This window comes from Balaenoptera physalus, assembly GCF_965194825.1.
Source record: "Balaenoptera physalus genome assembly, chromosome: 4".
NCBI lineage: Eukaryota > Metazoa > Chordata > Mammalia > Artiodactyla > Balaenopteridae > Balaenoptera > Balaenoptera physalus.
This window is the reverse complement of record NC_138891.1, coordinates 139,930,450-139,957,468: the sequence shown is the minus strand read 5'-3', so window position 1 is coordinate 139,957,468 and position 27,019 is coordinate 139,930,450. Positions and strand designations below refer to the sequence as shown.

Here is a 27,019-nt window from a genome sequence, read left to right as displayed (position 1 = left end):
TATATCCACTCTTTTTTAGATTCTTTTCCCATATAGGTTATTACAGAGTATTGAGTAGAATTCCCTGTGCTATACAGTAGGTCCTTATTCGTTAACTATTTTATATATAGTAGTGTGTATGTGTCAATCCCAGTCTCCCAATTTATCCCTCCCCCCTTCCCTCCTGGTAACCATAAGTTTATTTTCTACATCTATGACTCTATTTCTGTTTTGTAAATAAGTTCGTTTGAACCATAATTTTAGATTCCACATATAAGCGATATCATATATTTGTCTTTGTTTGACTTACTTCACTCACTATGACAATCTCTAGGTCCATCCACGTTGCTGCAAATGGCATTATTTCGTTCACCACTGCCCATTTTTGTATGTAAGTTTTACTGGAATATAGTCACGACTATTTGCTGATGTGTGTTTTGGACCACTTTTGCACTACAGGGGCAGGGGTAAGTCGTTTCAAAGTTGAGAACATGGCCTACAAAGAGAAAAACTTTTACTATCTGCCTCTTTATAGAAAAAAAATTGCCACCTCCTCCTTTTAAAAAAACTGCACACTTTATCCAAATTCTCCCAATTTTCCACTGATGTTCCCTTTCTGATCTAGGAAGCTGCATTGCATTTTCTTGTCATATCTCTTTATATAAGACAGTTTCATGTTCTTTCCTTGTCTTTCATGACCTTGATGTTCCTGAAGAGTACTGCTCAGGTATTTTGTACAATGTCCCTCATTGGGGGTTTGTCATGCCGAGGCAGAGGTTATAGATTCTTAGGAAGAAAATGCCACAGAGCTTATGCGCCCATCTCGTTGCATCACAGCAGGCAGTGCATGACATCGCTGTGTCTTCTTGCTGGCAATATTGACCTGGATCCCTTGGTGAAGGTGGTGTCTGCCATTTTTCTTCACCACAAGGTCACTGCTTTCCCCCTTTCCATGCTTTATTTCTTAGAAGCAAGTTACTAAGTTCAGCCCACACTCAAGGGGAGGGGAATTAAGCTCCATCTTCTGGAGGGGGAAGTAGCAAAGATTTTGTGGACGTGCGTTAATGTAACAACAGTTATTAATAAATATTTTGAAGGAGATACTTTGAGGACATTCAGATATCCTGTTTCTCCTTAAAGTATCGCCCACTAATTGGAGCCCCATCAGTACATCTTGCCTACAGCAATTTGGACTGTGTGACTCTGAGGGTGATCTTCTATTTCCCTCACTCCTTCTATGTTTAGTATTTGGGATTCTTCTGTAAAGAAGAGTTGTCTCTTCTCCCCCATATATTCACTTAATTCCATCACTTATTTAGATCAGAAGAGGCATTTGATATTTGTCTGATTCTTTGGGTTATAATCCAGTACTCTCATTATTTATTTTGTTGCTGAACTTGTCCAAGCTTTGGCCATTGGACCCTCCCCCCTTCTTTCTCTCTCTCTCTTTCTCTCTGCCTCTCTCAATCGTGAGTTCATTGGTTCCTCTGTCCTTTTGACATATCTTGGCCTCTTTCTTTTTACTTTGTTGAGAACTTCCTTCATTTCATTTTGCAGTACTTTTTTTGTAGACTGTTCTGTGCTCGGGAAACATGCTACACTTCAAGATCCCACCTCAGAAGGGAGGAGACAGTTGTGCAGGTCCTGGGCCGCCCCCCCCCCCCAGCCCTGCTCCCCGTCTGTGGCTGCTGCCTGCCTGGTGCTGGGTCTGTAGGCAGGGCGCTGGGGGTCAGCACAAGGAGCCCAGTTCAAGAGTGGAGATGGGGCTGCAAAACTTATTTCCTTTGGGCCCTATGGGGGCTCTTCAAAATGGAAACAGTCCACACCAAGACCTGGCAGAGAAACTTACATAGTCTTGCAGTGCGGAGCTCAAGGCTGGCCCATGGGCAGTCATTTCCTTCTTCAGGAAAAAGAGAAACGAACTTAGGAGCTGCGACTTCTTTCCTCCCCCCCGCCACTGCGATTTAGGAATGCCTTTTTCAGAACGTTCATTTTCTTTCTTTTCCCTCCTGAGCGTCAGCTGCATCCCCCGCATCTTAGGACTCCAGCTCTCTGAGGGGCCCTGCACAGGCTGCTTAGCTCAGAGGGGGTACCAGACAGCAGCATCTTACGTGGGTGCCTCACCAAACTCACCACTAAGGTGACACGTCTCTATGGGAGGGTCAGAGCGTTAGAAGTTAACAGGCAACAGACTCACAAGCAAACTTTTGCAACACAACCCATGTATTTATCTATAAACTAGATATCATGAAATCTCCCCTCTGTCAAATAGGGAGTGGTTAAGAGGATCGAATGAGATGATGATCAAAACGTGTTTATTAAACTGTAAAGCGCTCATCATATAATCCAGTAAACAACTGTGCAGTAATGGCTAATCCATTTCATAGCTCATTAGAACATCGTGTGTTATATGAGCACCTGAAGGTGGCCTGTAATAGTACCTCACATCATTCTTTCCTTCATTCTACAAACATTCAGTGCCTGGGATTTGCCGGGAGTTGTTCAGGTTCTGGGGAAACCAGTCTTTGCTCTCCTGGGTTTTACATTCTTGTGTATCTAGTGTTTCAGATAATAATCAAATACACAAATGTACATTATACACGAGTCATACATGCTAGGCAATCAAAGAAGGCAGGCAAAAGAGAATGATAGGGAGAAGTGTGGTTTTGGAAGGAGAATCAAGTGATCTGTTCTGAGCCTGTTAGGTCTGAGGTGCTTTTTATTGTCTTTTTTCTTTTTTTTAAGCATAGTTGATTTACAATGTTGTGTTAGCTTTAGGTGTCCAGCACAGTGATTCTTTTTCAGATTCTTTTTCCTTATAGGTTATTACAAAATATTGAATATAGTTTCCAGTGCTATACAGTAGAACATATATATATATAAACTATAATTCGAAAAGATACATGCACCCCAATGTACATAGCAGGACTATTTACAATAACCAAGACATGGAAGCAACCTAAATGTCCATCAACAGATGAATGAGTAAAGAAGATGTGGTATATATGTACAATGGAATACTACTCAGCCATAAAAAAGAATGAAATAATGCCATTTGCAGCAACATGGATGCAATTAGAGATTATCGTACTAAGTGAAGTAAGTCACACAGAGAAAGACAAATGTCGTATGATATTGCTTACATGAAGTGCTTTTTAGACATTGAAAAACTAGCCCAATCCCTCTTTTCCTCAATAGGTTTATTGAATACTACTATTTCCAAGTGTAATCAGAAAAGGAATTGATTTTCTTCATTAACAGATAGATGGGGCTTTGAATCATATTCATTCATTCTTGCAGGCTAATGAATTCTCAGAATTTTTTATCTTAATGTTCAAATTCAGGAAAAGAGGAATTAAACAAAATTAAACAATCGATGATGCTAAGCTCTTTTTCTTTAACTTGTAGAAAACTAATTATAGCTTGGTCATTGAGAAATTTTATTATCAGCTTAGGATCTTTAATTAGGTTTAATACTCATGATGAAGGTGTGGCCAGTTTACTCGGAGAAGTAAGATGGGATAAGCATAAAGGCTTAATGTGATTGGATATACCCAGAAAGAATGAGACTTTGGCCTCTAATGATTCTAGAAATTTATCATCCTTTGATGAGCTCTGTAGGTATTGCCCTTCTCAACAGGAGGCACTGTTGGAATTTTGGGCCAACAGTCTTCTTGGATTATGTAGAACTAAACCATATTTTGAAGGTGTCCTCGGCTCTACCCACTGACTGCCAGATGCTCCCTCCATGGCCATGACAACCCAGAAGGCTCCACATATTCCCAAACAGCCTCCTGCCTGGAGATAAGAGGCATTTTGCCTTTAGCTGAGAACCCAGATGCAGTCATTTCTGTAAGAGCTTTCTTTGTTTTCCCTTATTCTAATATTTCAATCAAGTGACGGAACTGTTTACCCGCTTTCATCACTGAATTTCATGATCTAATTTTAGCCTTCATACAAATGAACATATTTTAAAAAAATTCTCTGATGTTTATGTATCGTTCACTGGCCTCCACTATGGTGAACTAAGCTGCACTATATAAAGCAGAATATACAAGCTGATTATAAGCTTGTAATATATACGCTAAGTATATAAAGCAGAGAGTCGATATAGGATGCAGGGCATTCTACCTGGAGTACAGAGAAACAGCATCAATTTCTGCAGGTTTGCCAATAGCATCGCCTTGACTAGCTCGTCGTCCAGTCTTACGAGACAGTTTACAAAGCGTCTTCCACTTTAGCCTTTCTTGTTCGTACTTGGTGTAGACTACTCTACTGTCACTGTGGGGGGATTTTAATAGACTCTTAGGCAAAGAAACAAATAGAATTTAATGGTGACGAAGTGGATTATACTTTTCGTTTTCCTTTTTTTAGGTTCTGAAAGCTGGGTCAATTTCATTTGGTTCCTGGTACAAGGTTTTGCTTAGGAAGCTGTTTGACAAATGTAATTATGAGATGTATATGTGGTAGAAAAGAGACAGCACTGTAGAGTGAGGACAGGTTTTACTATTTCTGGATCCCCTCAGCTAACCAGAATGTTAATGTCCGATGTGTATTGGGTAAGGTCATTGGAATTATGACAGGAAAAGAGACACAGGTAACCCTTACAAATAAATTATTTTTTTACTGTATGAATGGAAATAATTTTGAGAAAAAATCCTACAACTTTGGTAGACTAGACAAAGCTATGGACCAGGATAGAGAATCCCCGATATTCCTTTCTTTCTGCCAGTTATCCATCACATTCACTTGTGCAAGTTAGCTCACCTACAGGAATTTTCATTCAATCAACTCTAAATAATAACCACAGTAATAGTGGAGAACACTTATACAGTACTTATTATATGCCAGACATTGTATTAAGTGTTTTGTTGATCAGAACAGATAAGACAGGGGCAGTCATTATCCACATTTCACAGCTAAGGACACAGCCACAGAGAGGTTAAGTAACCAAGGAGGGCTGCATTCATTCCGTGCCTGGGGATACAGAAGTGAATTTGATACCTCCCTGCCCTCCTAGAGCTTACAGTTTAATAGCCTGAGACAGACAAATAAACCATGGTTATGCAATCAAGTCGTTCACAAATTGTAAACATCTGTATGCAATACACGTGATAAAATTAAAAAGACAAATTCCTGGGGAAATCTTTGTACCAGATATTTCAAGTGTTAATACCCATAATGTATAAAGATTATATTAGATCCAAGTGAGATAGTGTATGTGCACATACGCCGTACAGCAGGAGGGAATATAAGGAGTTATAATTCCTACCCCAATGTTGCCTTACTAACACAAACATAAGCCTGTACACTTATTTCCTTTTTCGAATAAAAGCAAGACATACTTACAAGCTGCCTATAAATTCAGTTTTTCACTCAGTTTAGTTGAAAATAAACATGAAAAATAATTTGTCATAAAATGTGTCTCTTACAAATTAATATTGCCTAAAAGATATTAAAAGGAAACATTTCACAATATATCCTAAAAAGAAAGAGAATAGCTCAAAGCAATAAAATAACATGATTCTGGGGGGAGGATGCAATTAATTATGTTCATATGTAGTCATTCATTTCTCTAGGACGGCAGGATCTTCCAAAGCAATAGAGCCCAGCTCACAAAGATGACGTGTATGAGCATTTGTGGCTGATTTTTTAATAAAATAACAGCATACAAATGGCAGGTGGATAGAACTGTTGGATCTTCTCGTAAGAGATGTTGAAATTGTATCACAATGCATGGCACAAAGTAATGAGTCAGCACATGTTTGATGAGTGAATCAATTAGTTCATGAGTGATAAGTATAATATTAAAAACAAGTATGTCCAGAGTCTGAAGAGGAGGTTGAACTTCACAGATTTCTTAGATTCTCTGACTGAAACTATTCTTGGTAGAAAAGCTTCTATAATGGAAACTTCAGTTCCATCAGAGGTCTCGGGGAGCTATGATCTGATTGGACAAGGGCCTGGGAGTGTGGTCTTCAAGTCACATTTTCTTCGTGAGGACCCTGCATTTGTCCAGAGAGCTGGTTTATTTGGGGTGGCTTCATGGGGTGTGAAGTGAACCAAAGACTCTGCAAGGCTCCCTTTGAGCTACAGTTGACAAAGGGAAATCTAGAATGTTGCATCCCTGCCTCTGCTGTGGCGTATGTTTTAGCGTCATTAACTGTGCTGATTAGGGTGGCCAGAACTTCAAAGTCATTCCGTGATTCTTGTGAAAAAAGTCTTTGGGAACTGAGGCCAATGCTATGGGAATTTTGCAAAGCTTTGCTTGTCTCAAATTTAATTTTTGCTTTTAGAAAACAATTAAGTTCACAGTATCCTTGCCATGTTAACCCCAATTTCCACCCCCTCCACCTCCGTATCCAGGGAAACACTTGTGTTTTCCATTGCCCAGAGCTTCAGAGCATCTTAACAGGCCAACGGGAGAGAAGTCAGGCAGGTGGACCATTCCCAGTTAGGAGAGAAGCACTGCTGATGAACTGACCAGTGGGGGATGAGGAAGGTGCAGACCCACGTAAAGAAGAAATCTCATCCACACACAGGCTATCCCTGGCTCTCCACCAACAGACCTTTCCCCTGAAGCACAGATAAGTCCCGATGTGGATGGAGAGGAGGAGTTTCACCTTTTCCCCCTTTCTGCACCCAGCTGCAGATCATTGGCTGATGGCCAGTGAGATGTTTTAAGACGGCAGGAAGCTGGAGGGAGAAAGACAAAGGTTCCAGTACCTCCCAGAGTGGGTGACAGGCCACGGCATGACTGACTCGTGTTGGGCGTGCATGTGGCCCATGGTCACGGGTGACACACTGGCACACACACACACTGCAAGTGTGCTTTACATTTTGTTAACCAGGCTGATTTCTACATCACGTGCCAGGAAAGCAAACTTTTTGTTTTTTGGTATGCAGATTTCACTTGGAATTAACCAACTGATTGTGTGATTTGCATATGTACTGCTTTTCCGCTGTTTGAGCCCTGAGATGGTAACTACTGAGTAATTCTTGGAAGCCCCAAAGTCAAGGTGCAAATTAATGGATTTCTATCTGGCCTGAGATCCAAGTCCTTTGAAGGTGGCGATTTGATGAGAGCCCATTGACAGTTACAGAACCCGTCTCTGTGTGCCTGTTGGGGGTTCCTTCTTCTTATTTTCACGTCTCAAATCTCAACACACTTCCTCCTGAACTCCTTCCTGCCCTGCTCCTCCAACCCCACAGATACACCTGCCCCGCTGCATCTAACTTGTTAGTATAATGCACTTGTTCTTTGAAAATGTGTGTTTCTTTTTTTTTTTTTTAACATCTTTTTTGGAGTATAATTGCTTTACAATGGTGTGTTAGTTTCCGCTATATAACAAAGTGAATCAGCTATACATATACATATATCCCCATATCTCCTCTCTCTTGTGTCTCCCTCCCACCCTCCTTATCCCACCCCTCTAGGTGGTCACAAAGCACCAAGCTGATCTCAGTGTGCTATGCGGCTGCTTCCCACTAGCTATCTGTTTTACATTTGGTAGTGTATATATGTCCATGACACTCTCTCACGTTGTCCCAGCTTACCCTTCCCCCTCCCCGTGTCCTCAAGTCCATTCTCTACATCTGCGTCTTTATTCCTGTCCCTAGGTTCTTCATAACCAGAAAATGTGTGTTTTGTTTTGTTTTTTTTTTAATTTATTTATTTTGTGGCTGTGTTAGGTCTTAGTTTTTCTGTGCGAGGGCTTTCTCAAGTTGTGGCAAGCGGGGGCCACTCTTCATCGCGGTATGCGGGCCTCTCACTATCGCGGCCTCTCTTGTTGCGGAGCACAGGCTCCAGACGCGCAGGCTCAGTAGTTGTGGCTCACGGGCCCAGTTGCTTCACGGCATGTGGGATCTTCCCAGACCAGGGCTCGAACCCGTGTCCCTTGCATTGGCAGGCAGATTCTCAACAACTGCGCCACCAGGGAAGCCCAAAATGTGTGTTTCTGATTTCACATTTTGATGTCCGACTGCTTGTTGGGAAGCAGTATCATGTATAGAAGATCTAGGGCCAGCTTGGAGGAGAGAGGGTTGTTCGGGGCAACAGCACAAGAAGCCAGTTCATTCCCTCTGGTGCACATGCCGGGAGTGTGCTTATTTCCTTGGAAACATTTGCAGCACAAGAATTCTACAGTAATGTGTTCTTGCTCATGAACTTGAGCTGTGATATGTTTTTTTCTGCTTTCATTTGTCTGGTCTTTCTCTTAACTACAAAGTGGGACCTCATCCAGATAAAGAACAAGGTCCTTAACTCAAGTGACTTGAATCCCAAGATTGAATCCTGATTCCCAGCAGCCCATCCAAATGTTTCTTGAATTAGTAGAATAGGAGGATTTTCCCACCAAGTCAAAATGATGTAGGTCGTGCCTTGCCAAGTTAACCTGCCTCTTCTGGTTGATCGGAAGTTATCTTCATTGCTCAGGTCACTAGCAAGTGAATGCAGAAATAGTTTACAAGAATAACAAGCTGTAGACCCCTCTTTGCAGGATTTATGAGTTTCTAGGGGCCAGAAGATGTTGGGAAATCGGATTTTATTTTAGGGCAGGAGAGTGACACAGTAGGATTTTTGTTCCAATAGAGAAGGGAGAGTATCTCTCCCTCCCTCCCCTCATTCTTTCCTTTCCTCCTTCCTACTTTCCTTCCTCCCTCCATCATCCAAGCAGTAGACAAACTCAGCACCACACTTAGCATCTACATACTAAGAATTTATGCAATAGATATTCAGTGTGTGTGTGTCACTTTTACAGACACTGGTGAAAAATCACTGAAAAACACACCCCTGCCCTCGTGGAGCGTGCATTCCCCCAGTCCTGATGCATCTTCTGTTCTCCCAGGTGTTTTGTCCTTCTATTAAAGTGATTACAGTCTGTCTAGAATAATAGACTTTGAGGATGATTCATCTTATATCACTACCGCCAGTGCCCACCCTAGTTGCTTTGCACATGGTGGGTACCCAACTACTTGTCATTTGAATCAGATACCTTAGAGAAATGGTTTTAAAATGAGATAGCTATGTGCAATCCCTAGCAAGGATATAAACAGGGAGGATCTCCCAAGTATAAGAGACAAGTTTAAAAATTAAAACAACCTGGTCATTAAAAAAAAAAAGAGAGTGGTCCTTAGCATTAATTGAAGAGTGCCACCTGTGCATCCAGAGATGCACCAGGTGTGCCAAAATGGGGTCGCTGGGGGATGGGCAGGGAGTCTGTGTCTGGGCCCTGCAGCCCCTCGCCCGCAGGACCAGTTTCCCAAGCTGGCTCGGATCCAAAGCACAGCCAGCTTGGTAGTGGGTAGGTGGTCTTCAGTCTCTGCTGATTTCCTGCTGGTCTGGGGTCCCTCATGGACCTCCTCTCGTTTTGCCAAAAGGCATGCCACTTTCAAGAAGGCTCAGCTGGAAATAGATGTTTGTAGGTAGTTTGTAGCTAGGCGGGGGTAGGCAACGTGCTTCTTTAGTAGATTCTGTCCAGTGTTAGGGAGTCTGGGGCCAACACTTGGCAGATCAGTTGAGATGCAAAAAAATGCTGATCCCTCCAACTCTTGGTGTTTTAAGTTCTTATGTTCCAAATTGAACACATCACTAGGTCGAGATCAGCTTCTTTTTTTCTTAATGAGAACTCTCTGTTGTCAACCTAAGGGGATGGCCAACATACTTCCTTTTTTGTGGCACTTAGCTACTAAAAATATGTTCTTTATAAAGCGTCTTATCACCCTAAGACTGTGGGTTACTTCAGAGAAGAAAGATTAGGTCCTAGCCAGTTTACCTCTGTACAGCAGTGGTCCTCAAACTTGTGGTCTCAGGATCCTTGACACCCTGAAAAATGCCTCAGGACACTAAAGGGCAGTGGTTGATATGGGTTATATCTGTTGATGTTTACTGAATTAGAAATAAAAATTGAGATGTTCTTAAAATATTTATTAATGAATTCATTTCAAAATAACAGTAATAAACCCATTATATGTTAATTTAAATAACACATGGCTATGAAAAATCACTCTATTTCCCAAAAAGATATTTAGTAAGAAGAGTCACATTGTTTTACATTTTTGCATATCTCTTCAATGTCTGGCTTAACAGCTGACAGCTGGATTCTCGTATCTGCCCCTGCAGTCAATCTGTTATACTGTCACACGTCCTGTAGCTTCTGGAAAATTTCACTGTACACCTGTGAGAGGATGAGCCGGGAAGATGCAAATAACGTCCTAGCATGTCGTGAAAAGTGTCGAGCAGCAGATTCCCTGGAAGGGTCTTGGGACCCCAGGGGGTTCCTGGAACACACTTTGAGAACCACTGACTTATTGTTCTTATTCTGGTACCTGGCACTGTGCTAGGCAGTGAATTAAATGGACACATTCTCTTGGGATTCCCTGGCGGTCCAGTGGTTAGGACTCTGCGCTTTCACTGCTGGGGCCCCAGTTCAGTTGCTGATTGGGGAACTAGGATCCCACAAGCCACACAGCAGCCCCCCGAAGAAAATGGACACATTCCCTGCCCTGTTAAGGATTGAATTGTGTGCCCCTAAATTCATATGTGGGAGTCCTAACCCCCAGAACCTCAGAATGTGATCGTGTTTGGAGATCAGGTCTTTACAGAGGTAATCAAGATGAGGTCGTGAGGTGGGGCCTGACACCAATATGGCCATGTCCTTATAAAAAAAGGGGAAATTTGGACGCAGATATGGACATGCATAGAGGGAAGACTTTGTGAAGGCCCTGGGAGAAGACAGCCGTCTACAAGCTAGGGAGGGAGGCCTGGAGCAGCTCATGGCCCTCAGAAGGAACCAACCCTGCCCACACTTTGATTTTGGATTTCTGGCCTCCAGAGCTGTGAGAGAATGAGTTTCTGTTGGTTAAGCCCCCCTAGTCTGTGGTATTTGGCTTCGCAGCCCTAGAAAACTAATACACAGACTATACACTGAATGTTGAGATTGGATTCGGAGATGGCTACGAGACCTATGTTGATGACTTGAGAAAATTCCGCAGCAGAAGGGAAGTCGCCCTTTATTAACCAGGAGGCACTTTCCACCAGATAGAGCTCGGAGAATTAGGGTTCTCCACCGGCAAGGACAATAAACAGTTCTTCTAAATGCCTCCTTCCTGAAGCAAGCTTTTCATTGTGTTTAAAGAGGACATACCTGGTCATCTGCACCCCTGCTCAAGCCCTGAAACTTTCAGTCCAGCATGGGGGGGGGGGGCAGCAGGAAGTGATGTTCGGGCCTGTCATTTGCCACCAGAGCTACCAGAACCTGCGGGCCTCACACAGCTGACCTGGGAGCAGGGGATCCCTTTGGTGCTGTGTTTCCTCTTGATTCCAGAGGTGGGGCTCCCTGAGGCTGCCCGTTAGAGTGGTGCGGGCAGAGGAGCCTCAGGGAGGTATTTCCTGTCTGTGCAAAACCTTTTAACAGCGGTCATGGCCATTTACAGGCTCTCTGAATGAAAAACGCATATTCTGAATTCCCACAGTGTCTCTGTGTGATGACGAACAGGATCCCCCATTGCATGGGGAGCAAAGGATGGCCGTAACGTTTTGTGAGGTGTGGCTTTTGGTGTACACGTGGTGGGCACGATACATGCATGCAGGTCACATTGAGCTTTGAAAATACTGGGCTGGCCAGAAAGTTCGTTGTGTTAGTGAATCCATTGTTCAATACAATTCTTGGTGAAAATGAAAAATGTCTTTTATTTGTACTTAAAACCGAACGAACATTTTGGCCAGCCCAATAATAAAACTCACTGTAGAGCACAGGGAACTCTGCTCAGTGTTATGTGGCAGCCTGGATGGGAGGGGAGTTTGGGGGAGAACGGATACATGTATGTGTATGGCTGAGTTCCTTTGCTGTGCACCTGAAACTATCACAACATTGTTAATCGGCTGTACTCCAATATAAAATAAAAAGTTAAAAAGAAAATAATAAAACTCAAAAGATGGAAAGTATTTTCTTTGCAGAGCCCATACGAGGTAGAAAATATTAGTATATCTTAGGAAAGAAGACAATCCCTGGGCTTTTAGCCAAGACATCTAGAGAGGCTCCCATTTCACTCCCAGTACTGCCCAGGTCCTGCCAACGACCCCCAGCCTCAACTGGCTCACCTCCTTGTCCACTGCTAGCACTTCCTGCCCCTCCTCTCCTGTGACAATACTTCCTCCTTGGCTGTTCCTGATCCCTGTGTCCCACCCTCAAACGCACCCTCAAACCACCTCTGGCCTTGTTCTGTTATCGCTGGGCCTCCTTCAAGTTTGCTCAGGGCTCGCCTCCTCCACGAAGACCTCCCTGACTACTCTAATTAAAAACAGTAGTCTGCCCTCTCCTCCTCCTCCTCCTCACCCAGCCCTGCCTTTTCTTTCTTTTGGGAAACTTACCACCTTCTCACCCAGTTCTCCACACTTAAATGTGCCTGCCATTCGCCTTGTGAATCTTGTTGAATAGGGTTTTGATTCTGTAGCTCTGGGGTGGGGCCTGGGATTCTGCTTCTCTGACAAAGTCCCAGGTGCTGCTGGTGCTGCTGGTCCAAGGATCAGACTCTGAAAAGCAAGGTTCTGATTCACAGTTCTATACACCTTGTTTTAATTTTTAAATTAAAGTGTCCCTGTGCTTGCAAATAGTGATCAGTGCAAGTCTACCGGACTAGAAGACAGGACGGCAAATCATCTTTTGTACTAAGTAAGTTGCCCTTTTAAGTAGGTGTGCCCCCATGTGACCCCGCCCCATAAGGCTCATTATGCAAATTTGATGAGTGGGTGACCGGAAACTCCACCCCCTCGGAAAGGAGATACATCTGCACAGACCCCTCACCTGTCCAGCAGCTCTCTTGGTGCCTGTACATGTATATGACACTGCACACAGTTCTGAGCCCTGGAAACTTCCTCTTTCTCCTGGAAAAGGTGGGTAGACATGGACATTCATGGTTCTGCTTCCTCCCTGGGGATTCAGCGTAATAAGTAAAGAGGTCCAAGTAAAGAGGCAATCTAAAAACCGAAGTTTAGACCCTGGGGTAGATATCATGAAGATCTTCAGGCCACCAAGCTTTTCTGCAGGTTAGAGTGGTTTTGGTAGGAACGGATCTACAGATTTTTAAAGAGACCAATTTACAGAGGGGCTCAGGAGAGCCTCGTTGCGTATGATATATGTATGAGTAGTTTGAAATTGTTGGACGAGTTTACAGTGCATAATTCAAGCGTATTAGGTTTTGAGATCAACACTCCCAGAGTTGTAAAAATCAGGTCTCGCTGGCAACCAGCTTGTTGGTGCATGAAAAGTGTTCTGAGGACGGGGCCCTCCCTCGTGCCCTGAACTACATGATAGGCGGAGATTGAGCTCAGCGCAGAGCGGGAACAAAGGTCATGATACCCTAGCTCCTGAGTCCCCTTCCTGCGCAGCCACCAGCACGGATTTATGTGCTGGAAGATCGGGTGCAAAGCACAGGCTTAGCCTCCCAGCCCTGGGGACAGAGGCGTCATCATTCGTGGAGCCGAAGTGAGAGTTGGCAGGGCTGGACCCTCACCGTGGGTGAGCTCTCGGCTCCTTCCACAGTGGGAGCTGGCGTCTAAGAAAAAGAAAATGTTCGTGTTCGTGTCTGCTTTATACGTTGCGTGGCCCTTGACAACAGTTACTTGGGAATGAGGATGGAAGGGAGAGGAAGGAGGTCCCTGGAGCACCTTGGGAAAAGTGAGGGCCTCTTACATATGCTCCCTCCCCCTACGAGAGGCCCAGTCTCTGTAAGACTTTCTGTATTTTATTGTTGCTGATGTGTTTTCTGAACAGACCCAGAGTTCCCGTGCAGGAGATTAGGTCCTAATGGCAGTTGAAGACATGAAATGAGCTCTCAGAGTCTTGACTGCCCTCCCACCACGAGCGTGGAAGAAGTTATCCAGAGGAAATTAAAACCCAGGGCAGCCTGGAAAGAGCCCACAGTTCATTTTGAACCTGAACTCATAGGAACTTTCGGCAGCTCCCCAGGTGATAGATTTTCCCCTTAGGCACATAGCTGCTCAAAGATGGAGAAGGTGGGGCCTGTGGTTTGGCCCCGGCAGGAAGAGAATGTCACTAGTTAAATACAATAGATTTCATCTTGATGCAAGGAGGGACCTCAGGAAACATCAGGAGACCAGACCCTCATTTAACAGATGAGGAGGCCGTGGCTGCAGGGCACGAGGCACAGGGAGCAGCTGCATCTCACACCAGTGACCCTGCGTTCCTGTTGCTCCTTTTAAATTCCCACGTGCCCATCCCGACACTTGCAGAGCGCGTCTGGTACTGTGCACCCACGTGGGGGGAACCGCATCACTTAATAAACTTAAGGCCTCCCTCTTTTATGGGGAAGTTTGAGTTGGAAGTTTGAAGGCACGAGATAGGTACCTGATGCAAACGGGCTGAACCAGCCGCAGGCCTGGGGGCGGAGGCCAGCACATCTGCTGCTGCTATCTTCTGCTTGCCAGCGTTTCCCATTGTGCCAAAATTTTCTCATGAATAAAATTCTTGGAATTTTCTCGAAAACAATGAATCCATGTGTCAGAGATTCATGGGTGAGACACATTCCAGATGTGCAGTGCACTGTATTTTTAGCGTCTGAATGTATGTTTTGAAAAGGCCAAGCATAGAGCTGCCTGTTTTCATGGACCTCCTGGAGGTGAGCGATATGATGTGCCATCTCTCCCTTGGGGTTTAGAGAGGGCTGTTCCAATAGAGGAAAACTGCTAATGACTTTGTCACCCTGTGGGTGTGGCGGTGCCCTTCTGAGGGTCCTCTGTGCCTCTTGGAACCTGAATCACTTGCAGCCCAACCTGGGCGAGTGAGCTTCAGAAATCAGAAGAGTAAAAGAGTTCCGTGAGCTTCTTAGCAAGACTGTCATAGAATCACTTCCTTGTCCAAGTTTGTTAAAAATCTCATGAGGTTTTAGGGAAAGTTAAGATGAAAAGCATCATGGATCCCACATCCTGGAAGAGAAGACTTTTTTGGGGAGTTTGAGGGACATCAGCTGTGTGCCATGTGCAGTTTTAGGGAAATGAATGGGAATTGTGTTATGAGAACGTGGTGTATTCATTCATCCATTCATCCCTTCATCTATTCATCCATTCATCCACTCATTTTATAGAGAACAACAGCATGCCAGGGAACGTACCAGCTGTTGAGGCCACAGTTTTCAACAGGGAATCCAGATCCCTTCCCACACAAAACTTACATTTAATTGATATCCAACAAAACTAATGTAGAATTGCAACCAAAAACCCATGTACAAACTGGACCGGGCGCCATAAAGGCTAAATCACATTGGACTAAATGCTCTCGACAATAAAAGCAAAGATGCCAGCTCATCTTTCTCCCCATGTTAGATAAAGATATCTGACTTTTAAATTTAGTACTTAACAAAGAATGAGTGACTAATGGCATACAAGAGACGATGTACTTTTCCTGGCATGTGGCTTGTTAGAAGAATAGGACTTGAAACGGATAGTCCAAACCATTGTCTTGAACCACGTGGAGAACTTGGGTCAGTCACATCAACTTTCTAGGATGGGATAATAGTTGAAATGCAACATTAAGGCTTATAAAACCTTTTACATACACTAGCTCATTTGGCCCATTGGGAGGCCTGGTTGGGATTGGGGCAGCTGTTATCAACATCACCTTCATAGTTGAAGAAATTGAGACTCAAGCAAGGATAAGGCAGCAGGACTTAAACTTGAATATGCGAGTGTGCCAGGTTCACCTGGGGATGATGTTATGAAATGGATTCTGATTCAGCAGGGCTGCAGACACGCAGACTCTGCATCTGTAACAAGCCCTCAGCAGCTCATGTGGGACTAAATTTGGAGCAGAGTGGGGTTGTGGAAGTCCCCGGGTGACCCAGTGACCAAGGGCAGCTTCCACCTCAGGTCTTTGGAGCCCCAATCCAGTGCCACCATGCTCTACCGTGCTGTCTCCGACATTTTGGTGCATCTCCATTGTTTATCCTAAATTTGGTGATCAAAGTGAAAAGCAGATCATCTTTTCATCTCAAATGAATTATTTCAAATGAGATACAAATAAGATGAAGGCATTTGATGAATATTCTCTGAGTGTCACGTGATGGCAGTGATTAGAAAAACACGAACAAGTATGGAAAGTCAGGAGTAGAATCCGCCCCCCACAAAACCAAGAGGGTGCAGAAGGATCTGAAGGGGGTAGTGACTGCATTCTTTGCACTCATTCCGACTTAAAACACACAAACAGGATGTTTCCACACATGTTTTTACACTTTTTTATTCATCTCTAAAGAAGGAAAGAAGCCTATGGGGGGAAAATGTGTTTCTTTGTAGGAAAACAAAGAAGCTATTAACATCACTTATACATTGTTTCTTTTGTTTTTTCAAAAATGACTTTACTGAGGCTTGATTGACATACTAAAAAGCTGTACAGTATTTAATGTTTATAACTTAATGAGTTTGGAGATAAGTATCTACATATGAAACCATCACCACAATCAATGCCATAAACATATCCATCACCTACGAAAGCTTCCTCCTTCCCTCTTTATTTTATATATTTTTTGTGATAAGAACACTTAACATAAGATCTACTCTCTTAGCAAATTTGTGAGTATATGATACAGAATTGTTAACTATAGCAGGATGCTGTGCTATAGAACCCAGGGACTTAACTCATCTTGCATGCCTGAACCCTTGTACCCTCTGATTGCCAGGCTGAATAGTCCTATCTCACCCTCCTTTCAAATGTTTCAAAGAGCATCTGCATAGAACTGAGAAAGTAAACAGAAGGGTTGTTTTAAAATTATGTTTGTTGGGTTTCTAATTTTTTGAGGTTCATTTAAATCTAGTTCTCCTTATGTGGAACCTAACTATTCTCTCCTTGACATTTTTCTACAATGCTCCAATCTCCGCAAGAGTTCTAGGATTTGCGCTTAGCCATTGAATGCTTCTCTCCTTGCTTTGCTAATGTTCATTTTCTAGTAAGTCTTATTTATTTCATATGTTGCCTAACTACACAGAGTCCCTAGTTCAAGCCTACGTAGATTTCAGGTAAAACCCTGCAATAATGTGCTCCAGGATCATATGACTGAGGATATAGTGCCAGGGCGATTAGCTTCCAAACTCCTGGTCACTGGCTGCACACTTCATCTCACAAGTATATTTTCCTTTGTTCTGATGTGAAAAAAGTTTTTGGACCTATAGCATTATGATGGGGCTTTCATATAATTTCATGACTTAGTTCTATGGTTAATAGGAGCATCAACAAAATGTGATGTTAAGAAGAAGCTATTTGGATGCTAGGGACACACAGACACACACAGACACACACAGACACACACAGACACACACAGACACACACACACACACACACACACAGGATCCTGCCCTGGAAATGCTCATATCTTCATAAAGGCAGCAGTTGGGGGAGAAGTATGTGAGCAAGAGAATTCCCAGGACTGGCTACGCTGCTCAGAGCCAAGGAGAAATCCGGTGAGTTCAGAGCAGGGAAATTCGTCTGAAGGTCATAAGGAGACTGGTTTCCAGATCAGCCTTTTCTTGAAGGGATTTGCTGAGGGGAGGAAAAGCACCTTCGAGTTTGAGAAAGAAACAAATCAAGGCAAAAAGGGAAGAATCCTGGTTTTCTACATCATTTAGGCAACATCTTCCCTAGGGGGTCTGCTGACCAATAAGGACTGTGTACAGGTCCTCTAAAGTGCTCGATGAGCAAAGATACTAAGGATGGAGAGATAGATGGATATATATATGTGTATTATGTGTGTATGTAAATGTCTATAGGAATAGGTATGTGTGTGTATGTAAATATGCACATATATGTATATGTATGTATATGAATATACATGTATGTGTGTATAAATATGTATGTGTATGTATATATGTGTGTGTGTATATGAATATGCATGTGTGTACAAATATGTATGTGTGTATGTGTATATTTGAATATGTGTGTATGAATATGTGTATGACTATATGTGTCTGTGTATGTATATGAATATGCATGTGTGTATGAATATGTATGAATATATGTGTCTATGTTTATGTATGTGTGTATGTACATATGTATGTGCATGTACATATGAATATGCATGTATGTGTGTGAATATATGTATATGAATATATTTAAGTGTGTATGTATGTATAGGCATGTATATGGAAATTCACGTATGTGTGTATGACTATGTATATGTATGTATATGCGTATGTGTGTGAACATGCATATATGTGTGTATGAATATGTATGTGTATGCATGTATATGAATATATTTGTATGTCTGTGTCTCTGCACCAGTCCTGGGTTTCATTCTCTTAGCGCTGGGATGGTACTGCAGTTGTAAACGTGTTTGATACTGAAGCAATACCACATTGGGGAAACACTCTCTTTAGATGGACTTCATTTGACTACATACATTTTTCCTTTGAGGTTAATCCAAGATTTTTATATTTTTGAAGGACTAAAATAGCAATGTGTTAAATGAGAAAAACGTGAGCACAAAGCTAGATGCTGCATTTAATATATGATTTTAATGTTTCCTCCACTGAAGAATTAAGGAAAGAAAATAATATCAAGACGGGGCAAAATGATTCCCACTCAGCCTGACAAGGCATCTTTTAACTCACAATGTTTGGCTTTTTTTGTGTTGTAATTAAAAGATACCGGTCAGAGGAAGTTTCTCGTCCCATGAGATGTTGGCAATATTCGAATGCAAAAATATACACGTTGAGAATAAAATTCTGGAAGGATTGGCCTTTTGTTGGGCACATGGAGTGGAGGTCTTTTCTAGAGACGTTGTCTATCCTATTTGTGTTGCTTTTTTCTCCTCTAAATGTGATTAGGAGTAGACTTTCCAGAAGCATCTACTGCATGCACTCTGCCTTGAAGAGAAGCTATAAACAACTGGGCTTGAGACAGCCTAATAAATAGTTTTCCAGTATCATTAGGTCTGCAGACATCCATTGAAGGCCACCACGTGCACTGGCTCTAACATATTTATAAATGGTGTTCCTACCTGCCCTATTCTTCCCTTGCAGTATTGATTGAGAAGCCAGGCAACCACCTGCAATGAGCACACCCCAATACACGGCCATCAATTTGGGTCTGAATTATCTGATTAACCAATGAAAAGAACAGGTTTGTTGATTTAAACTATTAAGTAAGAAAGACTAATTAAATGTATCTGGGACCTACTGCTGCATAGCTTTTAGCCTCATAAGAGAGCGTGTTGTACTTGGAAATTTCCCTCCTAGTTTCCAACAGGCTTTCCACTTACTCTCCTGATCCTTTAATTCCATCGAAGTCCTGGGATTCTGGGCATTTATCCCCTCAGCCTTCTCCCACCTCTTCCCTCCACCAGCCTCTCTCTTTCTAGGTGGTTCCATCTCTTATCTGCGCTGTCAGCTCTGCTCTTTCCACAGCTGTGACAAGGCGGTGAAGCACTGTGCATCTGACCTCCATCAGCCCAATCTGTTCTTTCTCCGCGTCACACACAGAGTGGCGAGTGTACAGCCTCAGGGAGTGATTCCACTCCCCGACACGAACGCTGCTGCTACCTTGTCCTCATGTTGACATTACTCTTCTTCCCAATCCTGCTTTCTCACCTGTGAGCTGGAATGACACCTGACCTTATAAGACTATTGTCAGGGCTGTATTTCATAAAATTAAGATGTCACTGATGATAAAACGAACCATTATTTTACCGGCCATCGAAGGAGAAGAAATGCTGCCAGTAACCCATGACATGCCATCGATGGTGAGATGCATCCAGGTTTCAGCGCTCGTAAAACGTGAAAAAAGGTGTATCTTAACATCAGTGTCATAAGATTTAAAGGGATACTGCATATGAAGCCCTTACCCAGATAACCTGGTTTATTATATGATGGATCAGCTGTTTATGAGTCAAGAGAATGTGGCTAAAAGATGTCTTATTCATCGCAGTGTAAGCAGTTATGTGATGTTTCCAGATTCTGATTGGTTACATGTGGGGGGGGGGGAAAGGCAGACTATTGATTAAAGATGACCTTGGCTTCCTAAAGTGTATTGTGATACCAAAGACTTCTATAAGAATTTTTTTTCTAAAGCATGACCATAATCTTAACATGCTTGTTCCACTTAGTTTTTCCATTTGTTTTTCATAACTATTTGAGGCACCTAAGACTTGAGGAAACTAAGGGTCAATTTGGGAATCCTGTTCTCTGGACACCTAGTTCTGGCCGTCCTCTGGATTTTTGAAAACAACGTAAGGATCATTTCCCTCTATATGCTTCACTGGCTCCAGCTGTGAAAGAGAGCCGACCATTCTTCAAGACTTTCTTAGTTTCGACATTTTACCACGCCCAGATTTTCATGAAAATTTAAGTATGTTGGGTTCTCTGGATTGACATTTCAGTGTTTTTATGAACCATGGGGATCAAAAGTTAAGAGCAAAATTGAGCCCAGACCCTTATTTTATAATTCTTTTGCTGGAAACATAGGAGCCTCTCAAACTATTCATCTGTTACAGAAAAAAATTCATCTGTTTTAGGCTCTCTGAAATCATTTGCTGGAGATGTCAGTATGCTTAAAAGTGCATTCGACTTTTAATTTTTTTAAAAATCTAAGCATTTTGGAACCTTTGTTGTACCCAAATCTAGTTACTTAAAAATAGAATCGTATTTTAGTCTCATGTATGAAATATAATCTAGTTGAGTTCTCTTCACTTTCTAGAACTGTCAGTCCGCTGTGATGACCAAAACCTGAAGGAGTGGTCCTCACATGTTATTGGTGCATTCAGTATTCAAATGAAATAATAAACATTGTATACTAACACGACGGTCCCTTTGGTTTGGGGGCAGTTCGCTTAGAATTTATGCATTTCTCACAAGTTCATGAAAAATGGCATTGGTAGCCTGCCCCTGGGCACATCAGAATTATCCCAGCTTTCCTGGAGCTACAGAAAAAAACACCCCGCACACAAGCACACACCAATCTAAAGTTCATGTCTTTTTATAGTAACACAGAGGCAGGCATATTAATTAATTATGCCACATTTCTGCCAGGTTTGGACTTTTTTTTTGAATTCTCTGTCATAAAGCAGCCAAAGCAGTTCGCAAGTTCCCACGGCTGGCCGAAGGTGCTGAGGGAATAAGCCACACGTGTTAACTAAGGCATCTGCCGACAGCTTTGGCAGGTAGGCAGGTAGGTAGGTGAGATGGCCACAGACAAGGAGGGAAGCCAGACGGCAGGGAAGCAGGGACAGTATCCGTCGAGGCCAGGAAGAGTCACTTGCAGAGCTGCAGTTGAGGGACTCACGTGTTCCTGGTTACCAGCCTGTGTGTAGCGATCCATTCTGGTTTTAATCCTACTAGGTTAGATCCTTTCCCTGCTTTGAAGTCCCAGGGCTGCTGGGGCGGGAGAATCCTGTGCCTCAGCCTCTGTCATTCATACTGCAACCAAAGGGATGATGAAACCTACATGTAATATACAAAGCCAAGTGGGTGAACAAAGGCATGCTGTTGGTACATAGCATTTGTTTGCTTCTAAAGAACAGCAGTTAATTTTCGTGGTCATCTTTGTTTGAAGCAGTCTCTGAAGACCACCCTTCAGCTTCTTTTTACTCCTCCATTGTTCAGATGTGCTAAGTTAGCATGTGTGTGTGTGTGTGTGTGTGTGTGTGTGTGTGTGTGTGATATTTATTTATTTGTTTGTTTCCTTTTCCTGACTTGTACTTAACCCTAGGTGCTTGCCTGCCTTGGTTTAATTAGCATCACTTTGGGGCATGCGCTGTCTTTCCAGAATATGGACTGTGTTTCACCCCTTTGGAAATGAAACGTTTATCCTGAAGCCTCCTCGTTTTTAGACTGCTTCCCCTCTAGCGAACAAAAGCAACTTTTGATATTCTGAAGTATATGGCCTTTCTCATTTTTATGCAGTACTAACTTGGAGGAGAATTTTAAGATACGGAGAAAAGATGTGTGTCCCCCCCTTATCTCTAGCTTTTGTAGATTTTTTTTTTTCCTAAATCGATCTCAATTAACTTTGATTTCTTTCTTTAGAAAACCATGTGGTGAAAAAATGCTTTGCCAGATGTGAGAAGGGGTTCTTCCCCCTCCAAGCACACACTGAAGCCTTGTTTCAGTTCTAGTATTTTGGTCCAGTTTTTAAATCTTACGCTACATTTATTTGGTCATTGGTTGTGTTTGTGAGAATATCCTACTTTATCTTGGGGAGATACTCATATTTTAACATTGTTACTCTTTTTGTTGTGAAAGCCATTTTCTTTCTCATTTGTGATTTAAAGGTTAGCCTGCACCTTATATCTAACCTGTTTCTGCCAATTTCTGATACACATCGCGCATTTATTCATGTTTCTCTTCACCGGTGAGCCAACGCTGACATTACATAGAATGGCATTCCCCTCCGAGGCTTGGTGGAGTCTGCAGGACCCGGCGGGAGAGCGGAGGCAGACTTCAGCCTTGTTTTTTGCTCTGAGTGCGTAAAACCATTCCATCCAGTACTGCGATGGGAAAGGAGACCCTGTCTTGAACAATTTATTGAAGAAGCTATAATTCTGCCTTTATTAATTAGCAGGATGGCACTAAGTCCGTGGTGCCGATTTGACTTTTAAACCCACGTCTGTGAGTTTAGATTCCTTACATCCCCTCACTCCGTTTGTGACCAGAAGAGAGAGCCACGTGACTCAGGCTCCCCCGAATCTACCGTGCCCATTTCTTGGATTGTTGCCGTCTGTTTGTTGATGTGTTTGCTTTTGCTGGCAGTTCAAGATGCCTTACTTTTTTTTTTTCTTCCTTGTGCCTGATTCTGGCTCTCTGGCTGGCACATCCCATCCTTTTGTACATTTCGAGTCATTGTTTAAACCCCCAGGTCACTCTTTCCCAAACTGTCACAGGGCTGCGATTCTAAGAGATTTTAGAGATGCCGTGGCGGTGGGTGGTGGCGGGGGTGGGGGGGTGGTTATCCATGCACAGACACCTGGCCTCCACTCTGAGAGGCAGAGCATTGAGTTTGTTCCTTTTGATTCTCCCTGCTCACTGGTTCATAACACAGTGTGCCTGGCAGTGAAGTTCATGTACTCGGGGACCGATGAAGAAGTTGGTCCCTGGGTAGGTGGGGGATGGAGCGGGAGAGGACACACTGGATTGGGGGCTGCTTTGTGAAATTGCATGTGTTCCCTAAAGATTCGGACACCTGTGTGTAAGGAGGGGGTGGGGGCTTCTGTCTTAGAAAGGTTGCTTCGTGTGGCTCTATTATTAACGGGGGTGGGGGAGCATCCTTACTTATTTAAGTATCAATTCAAAGAATAAGAAAGGAGTGCTAATGTAGACAGTTATCGGAAACCAAGGAGTATAAGAAGGGCATCCTAGACTGTGGGCATAGGAGAGAGCAGAAGATAAAACACTCACCAATGTCCTCACTAATTCCCTGCTTGACCTTGGGCAGCTCACCTCAAGGTGAGGTCTCGACCTTTCTGGGTCTCAGATTTTCCCGTTTGGGGGATGAGGAGTTTGGACAAGCAGGTCTCCACAGTCCCCACTGGCTCCAAAGTTTCCATTTAAAAAACATGTGTGACCCAGACAGCATTTGCTTCTCACCAGCTGCATAGCAGTACCGAGGGTGCCCAAGGACTGAAATAAACATGAACTACCACATGGATTTCTGTTTTGGTTATAGAAAGCAAAATTAGATGGTCTCGTAGTTATTCTGTGTAGTTGCTGCACAATACGTCATTCAAGTAGCTGAAATTTCCCAATCGAATTTGCCTTTGCTGATTGGGCTGTAGAATGTCAGCCTAGCCATAGGCTAACCACTTGTTTGACTTAAAACCACAGAAGAATGCTCCAACAATGACACATTTCTATTTCTTCTCACCAAATCATGCAAAATGAGCAAAGATAGGAATAGAAAGTAAGGGAAAAAAAAAAAAGAGCTAGTCAGTGATCTAGATATTTTAAACATCCTTGTATTTGGAGGCCTATGGCTAATTCACAGCTTTTTTTTTTTTTGGTTCATTTATCATCCAGATGTTCACCATCATGGAAGCGCCACTTGAAACTCTATTTCGGCTAATAACTTAGAAGTGGAAAAATTCGTATCTTTGTCTCTTTGTCCTTTGGTGCTCCATTTCCCCCTCACTCTTCTTCTAAGTAGCTCTTCTTTAAAATCTCCTGGGAATGTGGCAGTTTTGCCAGATGCTTAGGTGTTAGCTGTCACATGTCTTTTTAATCTTCACGACCATTCTGTACCCTGTCTGCTTGAATTATAGATTGCATTTGTCAAATAATGACACATGCAACTGGATGTCTTCTAAGACCTTTGAAATTCAACTTCCTTGAGTTGAGATTAAAGTGGGTATTATCTGCACGGCTGTGGTCAAGGCTGGGATGTTCGGAGACCTGCACAAAAGTTTTTCTAGGTCGGCCAGTTCCAACTCTTACCGTCTCTAGGGGAAAGAAAGCCAGCTCCTTTTTCCTGCTGAAAGGTGGACATGGATACCGTAAAAAGGGGGTCCCAGTTAGAAATGACTGTACAGTTAGCAGCGTTTTGAAGCATGCCTGTCCCTTGGAACGTCCTGAGTGTGTGTTTCTTTGGGTGTTCAGGAAGCGTTATCTGTCGTGAGCGAGGACCAGACGTTGTTTGAGTGCGCATACGGCACGCCGCACCTGGCCAAGACGGACATGACCGCGTCCTCCTCCAGCGACTATGGGCAGACATCCAAGATGAGCCCCCGTGTCCCTCAGCAGGACTGGCTGTCTCCACCCCCAGCCAGGGTCACCATCAAGATGGAATGCAACCCCAACCAGGTGAACGGCTCCAGGTAAGGAGGCCGCCGGCTCTCGCTCTCCCACACCTCTGGTTTCCCCACCCCTTGAAAAGGCAAAGTGGAAATTGATCACACTTCCCCCGAGATGGTTTCAGAAACTGAGGGCATTGAACGGTAACACCGGGCAATGCTGAGAAAATGTGTTCTCCAGTGGTTTGCGTGGAGGACAGAGGTCGTAAAACCAGTAGTACATTTACCGAGAACTCACTTTGAAGATGACATGTTCAATTCCATTTCCCAGACGTGAGGGCTTTGTGGGAGGGGGCCTTGCCCACATATGGCAGAATTCGTCTCTGAGGTTTTTATTGCCTGGAAAGTAAAGCTGTCTTCTGTTTTCATGGAGGGAGAGTGTCAGCTAGTGGCCAAGCAGTGTAGCATATGTCCAAGCCATATGACGTTGCTAATGGACCTACTTCCTGTGTCCTCCAGCCCCCCGCCTCCCAACCTTCCCTCCTCTGTCACCTTCTCTGAATGCTTGCTGTTCCTTCTCATCTTTACTTACACTTAAAACCAAGCATCAGTGTCACCTGTAAGTATTAACTCTCCTGAGTCTGTCACGATAATGCTGCAGTCACCTAGAATGTATTAGCAAATTATCGAATGTATTATCCCTGGCACTCAAGAGCATTTCTTTTTCTTTTTCTAAATTTATGTATTTATTTTATTTATTTTTGTCTGTGTTGGGTCTTCGTTGCTGCACACGGGCTTTTCTCTAGTTGCGGCGAGCGGGGGCTACTCTTTGTTGCGGTGCGCGGGCTTCTCATTGCGGTGGCTTCTCTTGCTGCGGAGCACGGGCTCTAGGCACGCGGGCTTCAGTAGTTGTGGCACACGGGCTCAGTAGTTGTGGCTCGCGGGCTCTAGAGCGCAAGCTCATTAGTTGTGGCGCACGGGGCTTAGTTTCTCCACGGCATGTGAGATCTTCCGGACCAGGGCTCGAACCCATGTCCCCTGCACTGACAGGCAGATTCTTAACCAGTGCGCCACCAGGGAAGCCCACAAAAGCATTTCATTGGATGTAGTTTGGAAGAGTAAGGCTGATTTCAATTATGATATAATACCCCATATATATTCAGAAAGAATCGTATCACATCTCAGGACAAAGAAAGAATAATTTCATTTAAATTTGCATGATCTGCCCAGAGTCACAAGAACAGCTCACAATTTTTAGTGCTTTACTATGTATAAAGCCCTTTTACATCTGATGGCCTGTCAGTCCTCCAGGCAGCCCTGTGAGGAAGGCCTATCCCCATTTGATGGATGAGGAAACTGAGACCCAGGCATTTTCTGGCTAACCCAAATCAGCACTTAAAGCAACTCAGAATTTGGATTCAAATCAAGGGTGTTTGACTCCACACCCAGTGCATTTTTCCCACTCTGTCGCAGCTATAATAGGCCCTTTTAGCTACATATATATTTTAATGCGAAATATGTTTTTTATAAGTGTCATGTTTTATAAGTGCTGGAAACCATTGCATCAACTTCTAGTGTGGTGTCCGTGAAGGTGCCAAGGCACAGCCCTCAGAGGGAATGTCAACCATGAGGCTGGACGTGCCAAACAGGGGGATGGGAGGGGCCAGAACTTCCCTGGGCCCTGAGAAGTCAGTTCACTTCTGTGCGTCGAGTTTCTTCTTGAAAGGGGGAATGATAATTCTGATGTTGCCTATTTGCTACGACACTGGTCCTTTAAAGGGAATTCAAGCCAAGGCAGACCCATCTTAGACCTCATCAAGGGACTAATTCCTAGACTTCTGAAAGGACCATGGTAGAAAAGGCAATCATAGGGTCCAGGATGCCAGAGTCCCGGCCAGTTCCTCATTACATGTAAATATGTTACAGGTAAATCCTATCCATCTGATAGAATGGTTCCACTGACCGTTCTTCACTGTATCTATTTCTGAGACTTGGAGGCATGCAGGTTAATCCTGTTCTGAAGAAGGCAGCAGTGTTTATATAAAAGGGTAGTTGTGGGGCTTCCCTGGTGGCGCAGTCGTTGAGAGTCTGCCTGCCAATGCAGGGGACACGGGTTCGAGCCCTGGTCTGGGAAGATCCCACGTGCCGCGGAGCGGCTGGGCCTGTGAGCCACAATTACTGAGCCTGCGCGTCTGGAGCCTGTGCTCCGCAACAAGAGAGGCTGCGATAGTGAGAGGCCCGCGCACTGCGATGAAGAGTGGCCCCCGCTTGCCGCAACTGGAGAAAGCCCTCGCACAGAAATGAAGACCCAACACAGCCA

At 43.6% G+C, this 27,019-nt stretch overlaps 1 protein-coding gene across 5 annotated transcripts in view; it reads left to right on the top strand.

Annotated features, from left to right (window-relative positions):
• ERG (ETS transcription factor ERG) overlaps positions 1-27,019 on the top strand; it is a 293,551-nt gene that overhangs the window by 205,716 nt on the left and 60,816 nt on the right. For all 5 annotated transcript variants that reach the window (XM_082458823.1, XM_082458824.1, XM_082458827.1 and 2 more), the window contains one exon: positions 24,566-24,783. In XM_082458823.1, coding sequence (XP_082314949.1) covers positions 24,566-24,783 — 218 coding nt within the window. The remainder of the gene's footprint in view (positions 1-24,565; positions 24,784-27,019) is intronic.